Below are 14,928 nucleotides of genomic sequence, written 5' to 3'. Positions count from 1 at the left end.
AGTAACAAGTTTTTCATCCTTAAGTCAGATTTACGATCAGCTTTTGCTTCACCAAAAGATGATACGATGCTGCCTGGCGTTTTTTATACAAGACCTGAGGCCATACTTTTGATTTTACAAATTTAAGAACATGTGATAAAAATAAAGTAGCTTTCTAAAAATCTGACTCAAAATTAAAAACAAAAACAAACAAAAAACTGGAATCCTTTCAGGTGAGTAACTTAGTTCTCAATGTGGTGAGAGTTGGGTGTTTGGGAGGATGTTAGTGTCTGGTAGGCACTGTTGGGTTCATTCTCTCAGTTGTTCAACAGAATTCAAGTGGAAAGTGGGGAGAAGAAATAAGAATTCCAACTTCCACAGAAACATATAAAAACCCTCCTAGTTCCACAAGTAGATTTTAGCGAGAATGAGCCGTTTGTTAGGTTTGTTGCTGGGGCTCACTTACATGAAGGAAGGTATAAGGTACTTTACAAAAGATAAATGTGAAGCTTGGTGGTAGAAATTGTTATATTGTAAACTAGCCAAAAGAGAGAAATGATCTGGAAACTCAGAATTCTGAGAATCTGGAGCAAAGAGAGATACAGTCTTATTTGGTTTGTTCTTTAAAGATCGTTTTACTGGACTTGACTTTGCTATGAAGTCCAGGCTGATCTTGACCTCCTGGGTATTACTGACATGAGCTCACTCATATGTCCTTAGTGACACTCAGCCACCCTCCCCCATGCAGGAAGAGGTAGGGGCAGGATGCACACACCAGCTCCTAACTAGTCTTTCTCTCAGGATGCTGAAGCTCATGAACCGGCTGCTAAGAACCATATCTATGCTGGAGTATTTCATCAACCACAGTTGGGAATGGAGCACAAACAACACGGAGATGCTTCTGTCAGAGCTCAGCCCTGAGGACCAGAGAGTAAGCATGGCCCTGACTCCAGAGCACAACGGGAACTCAGAATTGCATGACCAGATGATGGAGGAGTGTTTGGTAGACAGAGGATTTTCCCCCCAAGAAAACCAGACAAAATGACAGCATTGACAGGAATAAGCTCAGTGCAGCTAAGAGAACTAGCTTGTGGATAGCGATTGGATCTTCATTGCTGCTGGTATAGTGGCCTGCTTGGTAACGGTGGGAAGGTGGTGACGGCTGGGTCCCCCGAGCCTCACTGGTCAGCAACTCTAGCCATATTGATGAGCTCCAGGTACCCACAATGGACGAGGTGACTACCTGGCAGGGCCATGCTGGCAGCGACGTTTCCTGTTTTGCAGGTATTCAACTTTGATGTGCGTCAGTTGAACTGGCTGGAATACATTGAGAACTACGTTCTGGGGGTTAAGAAGTATCTACTGAAAGAGGATCTGGCTGGTATCCCCAAAGCAAAGCAACACCTGAAAAGGTAGGCAGTCCATTGGTGCTGATCTGTGAGGTGCTGCTGACTGACTTTATACTGGAATGTGTAGGAATTACTCAGCATTTATGCAGCAGCTAATCTGAGGCTGTATTCACACTTCTTGAGCACTACAGACCATGCATTCATACTATCCTATAATATACATGGTTGATTGAGATCTCACTGCACTCCTGAGGAAGATGTTCTTTTTGTTAACCCATTAACACTGGAAGTATTTAGGACATGAGCAAAGAAAGAAAGGGGGGGGGATGTCAATCATGGAAACAAATACTGGTGCCAGGCTTGAGCCCAAGTTTGTTTGTCCTTGTGCACTTTACCACAGTATGACCTAAAACACACCCACCCAAAGGGCAGATCACGTTACATAACTTGGAAAATCACATACCTACTCTTTAGTTCCTACCTCTCCTTCCCACTTTAGATTCCTGACAAACAAGTTAGAGGATTCGGGCCATGATTCCTGCAAAAGCTCAGTCTGTAGTGCAGATGGTTAAAATGGAAAGACAGACCTCTAAAATTTAGCAAGGACACTTGAAAAGAAGGCTTCAAAGTCCACTACCTACCCTCCAGCCGATAAGACAGTGATGCTTTTTAAACCATTTGTGCATGGTGTGTGGGTGTGCATGCCATAGCACCTGTGGAGGTCAGGGGACAACTCTGTGGAGTCAATATCCCTCCTTTTGACCCTCAAGTTCAAGGCTTGCTCCAAAAGCACACTTATGAACTTAGCAGTCTCCCTGGTCAGAGATGGTTTTCAGTGTTGAAAGGCCAGAGTGGATTTTGAGAATATTACTTTCATCCATGAATCATGGTTTCAAAAGACCTTCAGAGAAGGAGGTGCAAGAGTAACCAGCTGCAAAAATATGAGGGAAACCTGGTAATTTGGTTGGAAACGAAAGACATAAAAAACAAGAGCATCAAGCCATGCCATGGGCTCTGAGAACTTAGTGTTTGCTGGTCACAGACAGGAACACTTTTGTACTTTGGGTCACACAGATGGATGCAGGTGCTGTGTTAACTGTGTTTTTGTCTCTGACCCTTAGGCTCCGGAACATTCACTACCTCTTTAACACTGCCCTGTTTCTTATCATCTGGCGCCTACTCATTGCAAGGTCTCAGATGGCTCGGAACGTCTGGTTCTTCATTGTGAGCTTCTGTTACAAGTTCATCTCCTACTTCCGGGCCTCCAGCACACTCAAGGCCTAAGAACATTACACCAGCCTGTCATCTGGGACCTCAGATACCTCTAAGGCAGTAAACTGGGTCTTCAGCTAGAAAGTAACAAGAAGCACACCCAAGCTTCCAGTGGAAGTCGCCATTCCATCTTCTTCCCTATTCGAGAGAGAGAGAGAGAGAGAATGAGTGTGTGTGTGCTTGGTTGGTTTTTTCTTAGGTTTTGTTTTTGGTTCAGTGAGGAAAGTCAGCCTCCAGCTGCATACATTTACGTAATTTCCAGGTTATGTCCTGACACCACCATCCACACTATCTAACATGAAAGCACTCCTTGTCCTTCATTTAGCTTTTCTTCCCCACAAAACTAATTTCAACCAGATGAGCATAGAACACATGGCAGAAGCCTAAACAGGCTAGAGAAAGGCAGCACCAAGCAGGGAAGCATGCTGTTTCCAACCATTGTGAACTGTGCTCAGCTCAACCTCCACACAGTACCGCACACGCAGCCTTCTGTGTTAAACACTACAGTCCTGGTTGAGGGAAAAATGGGCTCATGTCTATCCTGTTCCTCACCTCTGTCCACATCTTAACCCTAAAAGGAACAGTGTAGATAAGTACACACCAATAAGAACTTAATCACACACGCACCAGGGCGTCTTGTGTACTTTGTTTATAACATGATTCGGACATCCCTTATTCTACGTTTTTAATCACCATTGTCCTGAAAACCTCTCAAGTCCTCTTATTTAATGATGTTGCCAAAGCCCTTCTACCTAAGTATTTCACTCAGGCCTCAGTCAAAAAGGATGATGGGAGGGAGACGTCCCCAGACTAGAACCATGAAAACCCTCCTGACCTTTGCCAGTGAGGAAAGCAAAACTTCAAATAAAATGTTAAGCTCTAGTTTCTGTCTTCATGTGTGGAGTTGGGAGGAGCACACTCCTAGTCACCCGAGGCCCCCCTTACCTCAGTCATCCCAGTCACATGTTAATTAACTATAATGTACAGAGGTCAGAAACAGAAAGAGTAAAAGGTTTTGCTTACACATTTAAATACAAATAAAAACCTTTGTATATTCACAAATTCTCATACTCACAGGCTGGCACCCAGCTTTGCTCATATTTGAGATGAGGGCACTGGACTGCAGGGTCTCTGCATGGTAACAACATGAAATATTCAAATAAATCAACATTCACACAAATTACTGAAAACTACACACGAGCAGTTAACGTGTTTGCCTACAGATGGCTGACGTGTGGCTAGTACTGAGGTCTCCTCAGAACCATGAGGAACATGTTGGGAGAACCCTTTCTGGCACAGTTTCTGCAAATTTGATTGAGGTTGGTGACTGTCCAGCCAGAGAACTCAACTCTGAAATAAAGCACCTGTGGTTTCTCCATGAGAGATGTCTGCAAGACCTGTCTGGGTTACATCAAAGACACCAGCTCGGGATACAATTATAACAGGAACTTAAGACACGGGAAGAGACTAAATGACAGCTCTGAAGACTTACTACCTTTTGATCACTGTTTCGTTAATCCCAGAACTCCAACGACTGAGTGAGAACTTCGGATTAAATAAAACTCTGAATTACTGTCTTCAGTGTTATAAATGCTGATCTGTTCCCGCAATCTGTCTTCAGAAATCAGACAACTCTCAACCAAATAAAATCACAGGAGTAACTATTAGAGGAACGTTACTGATTCCATTTTTTTCTTGCAACATCAAATGGGTCATATCTGTACGAGTATTCTGTAGGATCTGACATGACACACATTTATCTTGCAATAAAACAGGAAAGGTAGGCAACTATAGGGAAGGCCCACCACTGAAAAGCCCACACCAGGACCAGTTAACCACATAAGTCCTCATATGTGCACAACAATCTGGGCAAAAGGGAGGGTTGAATTATGACCAGTGTCTTTTATACATGTGAGAAAAATGCCAACAAGAACCATTATATTTAAACTAATGAAAATGTACTGGAAGTCTTGATATCATATAATCTGTGCCATGACACTAGATAGATAAGAGTCACTAGGGCAACTAATGCTAATACACATCTGAGAAAAGTACCTCTCATACTTGTGCATTCACTGAGCACTTCTGACTCATTTAAATAGTGGAGAATGTGGTAGAGGACTTCCTAAGAGTATTGTCTTAGCCTATTCTCTTGCTATGATGCATGACCAATGACCAAGGCAACTCTCAGCAAGTGTTTAATGCTTCCTCTTATGCAGTTTCAGAGGCTTACTTTTATCATCATGGCAGGGAACATGGTGCAGGAGCCGTCGAAGGCGCATCCTTATCTGCAGGCAGAGGGGAAAGGGCCTGGAACAGGCTTTTGAGACCACAAAGCCCACCACTAATACACTCCCAACAAGCCTACACCTTCTAATCCCTTCACACAGTTCCACTCCATGGCGACTAATAATTCAAATGAGTCTACTGGGCCATTCTTACTCAAACCACATCATTATAACACAATGAACATAAAGTCACTGACTAAATCAGCTTTAAAAACATGGTTAAAAGTTAACAAAATTAGCAATAGCTAGGTTCTGATATATGAAAAAGTGTAGCTACTTCAATGGCAAACATCATTTCCCTGGAATTGAGTTTAAACAGAACCATGTCTTCTGACATGGAACTTGTTTAGTATCTTCCTATTTTATCTGAGTCCAATGGTCGGAGATGTGGGGTAAAATAACATGGGTCAACTATAGGATAAGCAAACTCCCTGTGCCTTGTGAGCAGTTCTTTTAAGGTACTATACAAAAGTGCAAGATTAACTTTGAACTCAGGAGCCCCCAAGCACATAAGTGCTTTACTGACTGGACTACCATCAGCAGTCCATAGGCCCACGAATACAGTATTCCATACACTCAGATGCTGTTTACATGTTTATGCACATGTATGTGTAGAGGCCAGCAGTCCGTGTGGGGAGGCTTCCTCCCTCTCCATGTTTTCACGTAGGGTCTCCCACGGAACCTGGGAGTTGCTGATTCAGCAGGCTGAGTGGGCAGCAAGCCTAGGGATGCTCCTGTCTCTGCTTCCCCAGTTTTGAGATTAGGAATGTATGCCACACCAGCCTCCATCATCATTCTGGGAGTGTTATAAAAAAGGGTCTAAAAAGCTTAACAAGCAAAGAAGATGCTGGATAAATGGCATGCTGAATTTTTAAGGATCTTTAGGGTCTGGTTGATGTATTTTTTTAAACCATCAAAAAATTATCTAGACTACAAGTATAAACAGAATTCTGACATGAAGGAGTTACAGGTAAATTTACTTCCTAGCATTTGAATCACACATTTGAATTAGTCTCACATGCATCTGAAAGTTAAGGCTGTAACTGCATTTCAGATGGCAAATTCTGATAATGAAATAACTGTTCTGTGTATCTGATAAGAAATTATGAGGATCTGCAATTGTAATAGAGCCAGGGTATTGGAGGAAAACCGTCCAGTGTTAGAACACGTGACAGTAATCTAGTCACCTGTTATTTACTCATCTTTATAGGCCCACATACAAACACAGTATAAAATCATCACACACACACACACACACACACACACACACACACACACACACACACGCACAGGAATAGGGGTGTCAGTGAGAAATTTCTGACCTGGAAAGGAAACCTTAAGGAGGCCAAAAGTTGCCTTCATCTCCCAGACAGATGGTCAGCATTTTCATTCTTTTACTGACAAATATGTGTCCTGATTATTTGAAAATCAAAGTCTTAACTTTAAAATGGCTATAACGGCAAAGAAACGTTTGCTTTAAACAAATTCCTGTAGAGTCAATTTTAATGGAAAAGATACATCTCAATAAAATTTTTAACGTGGCACTTAGAAAACATTGAAATAATTTAAAATAATCTTAAATCTTTTTAAAAAACATTGTAATACTGAAAATAACTGTAAATCAGTATTTTCTTCCCTGAAAACTGACTGAATTCCGTAGCAAGTAGACATAAAGAGCAACATTCAGTCTCAAATGATCAACATTCCAGTTCTTACTAACAAAATTCTTCTAGAGAGAAGTTTTGTTTCTAGACCAACTATAAAATTTAAGAACACCAAAACAAATGTAACAAAAACCTCAGAGAAGACTCATTATTTGAAATTTCCTAGGTTCGTTTAAAAATTTGAAAACATTATAATAGTATCAGTCACTTAACCTCTTGACTCCTAATACTCTTCATACTTAAACCTAATGTCTTATTTTTCTACAAAATGCCATTTTTATACACTGTTTCGCTGAATGCTTTGTTGCCATCTCCTTCCCTGATTGCCTACCCTCTTTCAAGAAAGCTGATTTTATAAATTAAAAAAAACTCACTTGACACACCAATTTGTGACAGGCCACACCCTAAGCCAATGTGTCTGATAGGGACTGAAACTCAGTCTTCTTGCTCAATGACTTAACCTCCGGTGATTAACATCAGCCCTTCAGAATCACAGAAGGAAGAGGCTGGCACACACACTCAGCAGTTTCTAACAGCAGCTGACTGTAGCCTCCTCAGTTCCGTGCAGAGCCCAGAGGGCAAGCACCCTGCCCATATAACAGTTGTGCCTAGGCTGCTTCAGGCCTGACACTGAGTATGGACACTGCCTACCCGTCTTAGTGAGCTGTCTGGTTTCCCACTCCTCACAAGTACACAACACTGGACTCTTCTCGTCACATTTTACAAATTGTTAACATTTATCTTTTTCAGCATTTATGCTTTCTTCTCCCTGCAGTGTTCCTTGTAAAAGCTGTGAGTGACACCTGCTATACATCAATAGCACTTATAGACCTGGCCTCGGGAAACGTCACCTTAGTCTGCTAAGACTCAACCTTCAACAACCAGGAGAGTCAGCAACTGGACTTCTAAGGAAAGCAGTGACCTTCATCAGAACCCCAGACTGGAGAACACCACCTTGTCAATATGGCCTAACATTAATATGGCTGTAACACAGGGCCAGTCCCTGTTTCCTTTATTAACCACATGAGCTGATTACAGTTTTTACAGTCTAGACTAGTTTTACACATTTTATTCTGACATCTTTAAAAACAAAGGACGCACACATTTGCATTTATCAATGCCCTTTTCCTTAAATATGGGTTCCTGTTCATCCTCTAGGCTCTGCTTCCATACTGTCTGTCTGCTGGGAGAGCATCAGAGGCACTGTCTTCACCTGGCACTGTTGGCTGGGCTGACTCTCCAGTTAGCTGCATAACTTCTTCTAGGACATTTGTAACAGACACAACATATACAAGGCGACTTCAGTTCGTTTATTTTCCTTGGCTGTTATTTCTCTTTTTTAAATAAGTATGTTTCCAGGTTCTCATTTTCTTTTTCTTTGAATATATTGCACAACATTTTATTATTAGAAAAGGTTTTATGTCTCAGGCAAAGTTTTTCTGTACCCACGAGGTGCTAATGTGTGTTGTTCTCCAAAAGAGGTAAGTGGTTGTCTGTGTGGCCATCCGCAAAGGGGACCTGAGGAAAGGAAGACAAGACCAGATTAGTTCCACTCTACACGCCGTCTCTGATCTCAAGCCTTTCTATTTAGACAGAATGACAATAGCACGCCATAGGACAGCACCACGTACAGTTCCACTTACAGAATGGACGGGCTTATAGGATCCAAGTCTGAAACGACAGCAAATTATTTCCACTATAAATTTTCCAATTCCATGTAGCATGCCTGCAATAAATAAGTTTAAGTTTTAAATTAAACTGCTTTTGAAACTGCTAAGTGAGAATAAAAACTGCACCAGCTGCAGAGGGTTAGACCACAGAAGGAAGTCAAGCTGTCTGTGGCTGCTTCTGAGGCTAAAGGTACTCTTCTCAAAGGTTACATTAAAAACGTTTTATCAAGAGCACAATCCACACAATCCACACCTGATAGACCCTATCCAAGACCTTCTCATAGAATTTTGTAAACAACAGATTTAAATGAAATTAAATGAAAAAGCAAAAGAACTGTGTAAGGAAAGCTGCTCTCATGCACTGGAAATATGAATAAAGACAAGGCCAGGCTCCAAGCACACAACTATCGAGCTTGGAGGAACCAAAGGCTAAAAGAGGGAGCACCCAGAAAATTACAGAATCGTGAACAAAAAACAAAAGCATTACTGATTTAATCAATATACCAGACAACATGACTTAATATAGTGCGTAGGGAAAGAAATTTTAATACGTCTGTGATGGTTCCTGGGCAGTTTCTCATTTAACTCTACAACACACAAACCAGATAATCACATTTCGGAAAAGGCAGGTGAACTAGTTAAGGACTCCCTAGTCAATGTAGAACACAGATGCTATTGTAGCTGTGCCTGTGATTAACACCCAGGATCTGTGTGGCTTACCACATAATCTTCCTTACATTACTGATTCCTGTGAATTGAATGTGTTTACAGGATATAAAATATATTTTAGAGCTTTAGAATTCAAAGAAGTATTAAAACATGATTCTTGTTTTTAATAGAGGCATCATTTTATGTTTTTTGTTTGTTTTTGGTGCTAGGCCTTCAGAAAGTGAGGGCCACACTATGGCATACTTCATCAATGAACTATCTTCACAATATAAAGTAACAAACCCTATTATAAATCAGGTATCAGAGCATGACAGTTGGTGCCTGTAAGCCCAGTGAGAGCTACACGGTGAGACTTTATCTCAAAACAGAACACAATAAAAAAAAATTAGGCAAAGAAATGAATATTAACCTGTTGTTGAAAAGATTCCTCCAATAATACCACAGAGTCTTACAAAAAACTGCCAGAAAGGCATGTGTTCCTCAGTCACTGTCACCATGAGAGAACTGAGATCGTATTTCATAAATATTCCAGAGACACCGTGGCTGCCTGCAGCATGGTTGATGATGCGTTCCTGAGAGGGAGAAGAAACAAAATGCACGTCATGTGGCATGGCTATTAAAATGCACTCCTTACCAAGCTATAGTGTCTCACACAGGACATCCCACACTCTCTGTAGGATGAACTGCTCTGGACCACACAGACGCTCTTCAAGGACAACTACCGAGGTTCTTGCTGGGGTTAGTGGCACATTTGTAATCCTGCACTAGGAAGGAAAGGCTGGTGGGCAGTGTGTTCAGACCAAGGTACTACTTCAAATAAAACAAAAACAGAATCCAGAACCCAACTACTCTTAACTGTGTGGAAATGGTCATTCATTATAGACATACCCGTGCTTACAACTAATCAAGGAATAAAAACCAAGTTTACATTGTGACGTGCTTGTGTATTGTTTCTTTGCATGTACTTCTTTACCATTTTATGTCTAAGTTGAAATTAAACTGCAAGAATCAGAAACATATACAGTGTGGTCAAAATCACCTTATTGTTAACATGGAATACCTTATATATGAGCCACCAATCAAGTTTCCAACAGTTCATTCATTCAGCAATTCTCAAGTGCTCAGTATCATGTTGAAGGCATGAAAACCCCATGACCACTTCTAACATACCAAGCTACTTTGGGGATCAGGGCACCCAATAACATTGGAGGAGATTAAGAATGATTAAACTAGGCTTCCAAAACTGAGAGTAGCAACTCCTTGCCCACCCTACACTGTAAAATTCAGTAAGTGACTAATCCTTTATTCACCTTTGTCAAACACTCCTTATATACAGATATTTTTCTTTTTGATTTTGATTTTGGAGATAACTCTCATTCAGACAGCTCCTTCTTTCTTAGTCATTTGTCAATTTATAATCTGAGCTGTTTCTAGTCTTCTGCCATTGCAACAACACAATAAACCTCATGCACACAGCATCTTTCTATTTTTCCCTTTTTGTCTTGAAATGAAGTTTCCAACATAGGAAAAGCTGTTAACAGAATCAGTTTGAAAATGGAGCCAGACACTCTCATAAGACTGCAGCACTCAGCATCCCATGGCAAGTCTAAAATTACATACACCTTTTTTCCTTGCCCCAAAGTCTTGCTAAACCTATACTGTGTTTCTCAGGTGTTTGTCAATATACTTGGTGAGAAATAAAGTACTGCCCTTAATGAAAATGTTGGGAAGTATAACATATATAGTACACATAGATAAGACTCACACACACACACACACACACACACACAGAGAGAGAGAGAGAGAGAGAGAGAGAGAGAGAGAGAGAGAGAGAGAGAGAGAGAGAGAGAGAGAGAGTTTTTGCTCCTTGAATGATTTGAAAGGTATGCACTTAATTTACCTTCTGAAATAACTCTAATTCAGAAGACTAAGGAGAGCCCCATTCTCGCTGAAGCCCCAGTGAGGATCCACTATCAGATAAAGAGTTGAGTGGAAAGCTTTCACATGCCCACCATTCACCTGTTGTGAGGTTGTGTATTACAACCTTACACTCAATTTACAGTAGAAGATACAACTCAGGACACACAGACAGACACTGTTCACACCTGCTCATCATCTCCATGCACCTACTCAGACTCATCCACCTCGAAGCTAGAGAGCACACTTCCAGTCAGACTGGACACTAACTGGGACAGGCTGGGAGCAGAGAACACTCACATTTAGGGAGGAAGACTAACAAAACAACAAAGAAAGCAGAAACCTATAGCAGGTTACAAGCTGCCTACATTAATACAGGAGATTACAAATGGAAACTCTAAGTAACTTCTGCCATCACAGTTTAATTTGTAATAACTCATTTCTAACATTTACAACAAATTCCTTTCCCTCTAGAACACACATACTAATACCCATTTCTGATATGTTCTTTGCTTAAAATGCTAATTCATTTCAAAACTTCCACAATTTTTTTAATGGAGTGTGATGGTTTAAATACACTAGTCCAGGGAGTGGCACTATTACGAGGTGCCTTGTTGGAGCAAGTGTGTCACTGTGGGCATGGGCTTAGAGACCCTCCTCCTAGTTGCCTGGAAGTCAATCTTCTCCTGCTTGCCTTGAGAACAAGTTGTAGAACTCTTAGCTCCTCCAGCACCATGCTCCTGCCTTGAAGATAATGGACTAAATCTCTGAACCTATAAGCCAGCCCCAGTTAGATGTTGTCCTTATAAGAGTTGCTCGGTCAGTGTCTCTTCACACAGAAGTTGGTACCAGGAGCAGGGAGGGCCTGATCATATTTTTGTTTGAAGGAATGTGGATTTGGGGACTTTGGATGTGAAAAGTCATGGAATGCTTTAAGTGGGGCTTAATAAGCCATCCTAGTAGGAATAATGAAGACACTGGTACTGAGGGTAATTTGAACTCTTGAGAGCACAGCACAGACTTTGCCCTCTGCTCTCTAGAAGAATGTTTAGATCATGTGTAGCAAGCTTAGAGAGGAAACATACAAGATGTACTGTTCAAAGAATAAAGGGCATAGGGAAGTGAACTGGAGCTGAGTCCTGTGTTCAAGAAGAAAAATTAAAGGAGTGGTGACCTCAGGGCAGGATCCCACTCAGCTAAGCTTTTCGTTTATGTGTTTGCAGTTGAACAAGGGATAGTTATATATTGTTGGGTATTACTATGAACTGGCTATTGTTTTTATTTGGACTTTTAATCTGGAATAAACTACAATCCAGAAATAGAGGGCACACATGTGATCCAGCTCTTGAGACTGAAAGATATAGGCTTTTCAACTGGATCTTGAGAAGTAGGGTCCAGGCTTTGTGGTAGATGCCTTTAATCCTAGGAGAAAGAGGGAAGCAGTTCTCTTGGGTTCAAAGCCAGCCTGGTACAGAGAAATTCCAAATACAGGAAAGCTGAAGTCCAGGTGTGATGGACCATGGCTTTAATCCCAGCATTCAAGTTGCAGTTGATGGCACAGGACTGAAGGGGTCATGCAAAGGAGTTGAGGCTTGGTACCATGAAGAGAGCCTATTGGTGAAGCCTAGTTGCAAGATTCTGGCAAATTGGAGATACCAGTGCCATGGGATGATCACCAAGAATAGCAGCTTCAGTGGAGTAGATCAACTCTAGTGATACAGAGGGTAGAGCTAGAAATGTGACCTTTTGAGGAGCCCAGAAGATCATGTGTGGATCCCAGACACTGGAACAAGAAGGTGTAAAGTTGAAGTTGCCTCAGATAACCCAAAGATGTTAGAGATGTCAGAGCCATGGGGTACCTGTTGAGGAAAGCTGCTAACAGGGAGTGGAACCAGTCCAAGAGAAAAAAAGTATGTTGTAGTCAACAAAGATGGAAGGAGTTGTAGAAAAGTGCTTTGACATCAGACATGGAGATACAGAGTTTGGATTTTGTCCAGCTGGATTTTGGTCTTGCTTTGGTTCTGTATTTTCTCACTAAGGCATTTTGGAATGGCAGGTATATCTGATGATATTGGAGGTATGTGATCTCCTTAATTCTGATTTCTTAGGGGATTACAGTTAAGGGATGGGATGAATCTCAAAAGAGACTTTGAACTTTGGACTTTGACCATTGTTGAGACTGTTACAGACGATTAGACTTTTGAAGCTGAACAAATGCATTTTGTGTTATGCTATGGCTAGGTATGGCCCCCATAGACTCAGGTGTTTGAACAAGACAGAGAGTGGAATGTGGTGGTCCAGGGCGTGGCACTACTAGGAGGTGTGGCCTTGTTGGAGGAAGTGTGTCACTCTGGGTTTGAAGATCCTTCTAACTGCCTGAAGCCAGTCTTCTGTTTGCCTTCAGAACAAAAACTCTCAGTTCCTTCAGTACCATGCCTGCCTGGACACTGCCATGTTTCCTGCCATGGTGATAATGGACTGAACCTCTGAACCTGTAAGCCAGCCCCGATTAAATGTTGTCCTTGTAAGAGTTGCCTTGGTCATGGTATCTCTTTTCAGCAGTGGAAACCCTAATCTGACAGAGTGGGCACCTATTAAATATTCACCCTTATCTTGCAGTTGGGAACTGTAACAATTTGTTCATCATTTTGGCAGGTAGGTCCCACTTACCCTTTCTGTCACAGAGAACTGATGAGTATCTGCTGAAATCTTGTATGTGTGTAGCTTTGTTGGCACAACTGTAATGAAATATTGGAACATCTGGTTGTCTATAATAAAAACAAAATATGCCTTCTCAGCAATTCAGTAGCAATAAAGTACTACCAAAGCTATTCTACTAAATTTAACAACATTAACCTGAAATTTAATACTACCATTTGATTTAGTATGAAATAAAGACACCTTTGAGGAAAGAAAAGCTGATAAAAACTATACGCTCATAATTGGTAAAACAAAGTCCCAGATAGGACACAACAGGTGTGAGAGTGCCCACATGTGTTAGCTCAGACAATGACAAGCAAGCACAGAATACAAGGCAAAGATACCAACTCTCAGAGTAGAAACACTAATAAACAGCCTGTCAACCCTAAATATACCAATAAGCTGGGGCTGTCACACTCTGAAGATGACACCAGAGCAGAAAGGTAACTAAGAAAAATACTCAGTGACTGCTATGCAATTAGGGTCATTTTTAGTGTCACTGGACATCACCAGGGTTAAAACAAGTTATAAAAGTGAATGCCCAAAGTCAAGCTCTCATGATAACAAGTCTGTGATCCCAGAATAACCGTTCTGAGTTCAAGACCAGCTTAGGCTATAAAGTTAATTCCCAGCCAGCCCAATCTAAATAAGACACTATCCCACAATAACAACAGTCACCTGAGAATGGGCAATGCACCACATGCTACAAAACTAAGAAAATAACCCTCAGTGCTTAAGTGGAGGCTTAAGATGAGTACATGTTCCCGAGCTGTCTCAGCACACACCTCTGACTGTATGCACAACAAAGCAGCTCTGGAGGACTCTGGGTTTCTTGTGTTGGTGACACTGTGCAGGGAGCTTCCCTACAAAAGATCCAGGCCTTTTAGAGACTCAAACCTGTGACAAGAGAACTTCATCCTCTAGTGAGGATGAAAAGGATAGTTGCACCATTACCAACATACCAACCCTCCTGCCCTTTTTACCTCTTCAATCTGTTTCAGGACTTGCTTTTTAACATTCAGACTCCATTCACTTCTACCACATACTTATCTACCACTTAGACACTACCCTCACAAGAGTGCTGGAAGGAGTAAAAACATATTATCATTAAGGTTTTAAGAGCACTTTCCTTTATGTAAATTCTAAGAGCAGTTATTAGATACTTACGGTCTACAGCGATCTTTTCAGTTCCATCCAAAGGATTAATAATTCCTGGAACAAGCTCTCCAAAAGACAAATGATCTATTCTGTGAGAAAAATTGTAAGCTAAGATAAAAAAAAAAAGAAAAGAAAAAAGGGAAAGAAATATTACTCTTCAAAGTGACTACAAATGGCTTTACATTCTCACTTTCTGTCAAAATCATCTACACTTTGCAAGTTTAAGACTTAAAACATGTTAAGAAAATAGATATGAGGCGCA

General features: G+C 41.2%; 2 protein-coding genes across 3 annotated transcripts in view; one reads left to right on the top strand and one right to left on the bottom strand.

Annotated features, from left to right (window-relative positions):
* The window catches only part of FAR2 (fatty acyl-CoA reductase 2), a gene marked incomplete at both ends in the record, with an annotated part of 29,333 nt that extends 26,721 nt beyond the window's left edge, over positions 1-2,612 (top strand). Inside the window, 3 exons of the mRNA XM_080914199.1 lie at positions 781-910; positions 1,264-1,391; positions 2,450-2,612. Of these exons, the coding sequence (XP_080770325.1) occupies positions 781-910; positions 1,264-1,391; positions 2,450-2,612 (421 nt within the window). The remainder of the gene's footprint in view (positions 1-780; positions 911-1,263; positions 1,392-2,449) is intronic.
* A 3,786-nt stretch (positions 2,613-6,398) lies between these two features.
* Positions 6,399-14,928, bottom strand: part of ERGIC2 (ERGIC and golgi 2) — a 30,643-nt gene continuing 22,113 nt past the window's right edge. For both annotated transcript variants that reach the window (XM_080914772.1, XM_080914773.1), the window contains exons 10-14: positions 14,676-14,774; positions 13,479-13,576; positions 9,301-9,463; positions 8,196-8,278; positions 6,399-8,070 (exon numbers count right to left, since the gene is read on the bottom strand). In XM_080914772.1, coding sequence (XP_080770898.1) covers positions 8,008-8,070; positions 8,196-8,278; positions 9,301-9,463; positions 13,479-13,576; positions 14,676-14,774 — 506 coding nt within the window. In that variant the 3' untranslated portion in view covers positions 6,399-8,007. The remainder of the gene's footprint in view (positions 8,071-8,195; positions 8,279-9,300; positions 9,464-13,478; positions 13,577-14,675; positions 14,775-14,928) is intronic.

This window comes from Micromys minutus (assembly GCF_963924665.1).
Source record: "Micromys minutus genome assembly, chromosome: 3".
Lineage (NCBI taxonomy): Eukaryota > Metazoa > Chordata > Mammalia > Rodentia > Muridae > Micromys > Micromys minutus.
This window is presented reverse-complemented; position numbering and strand designations above follow the sequence as displayed.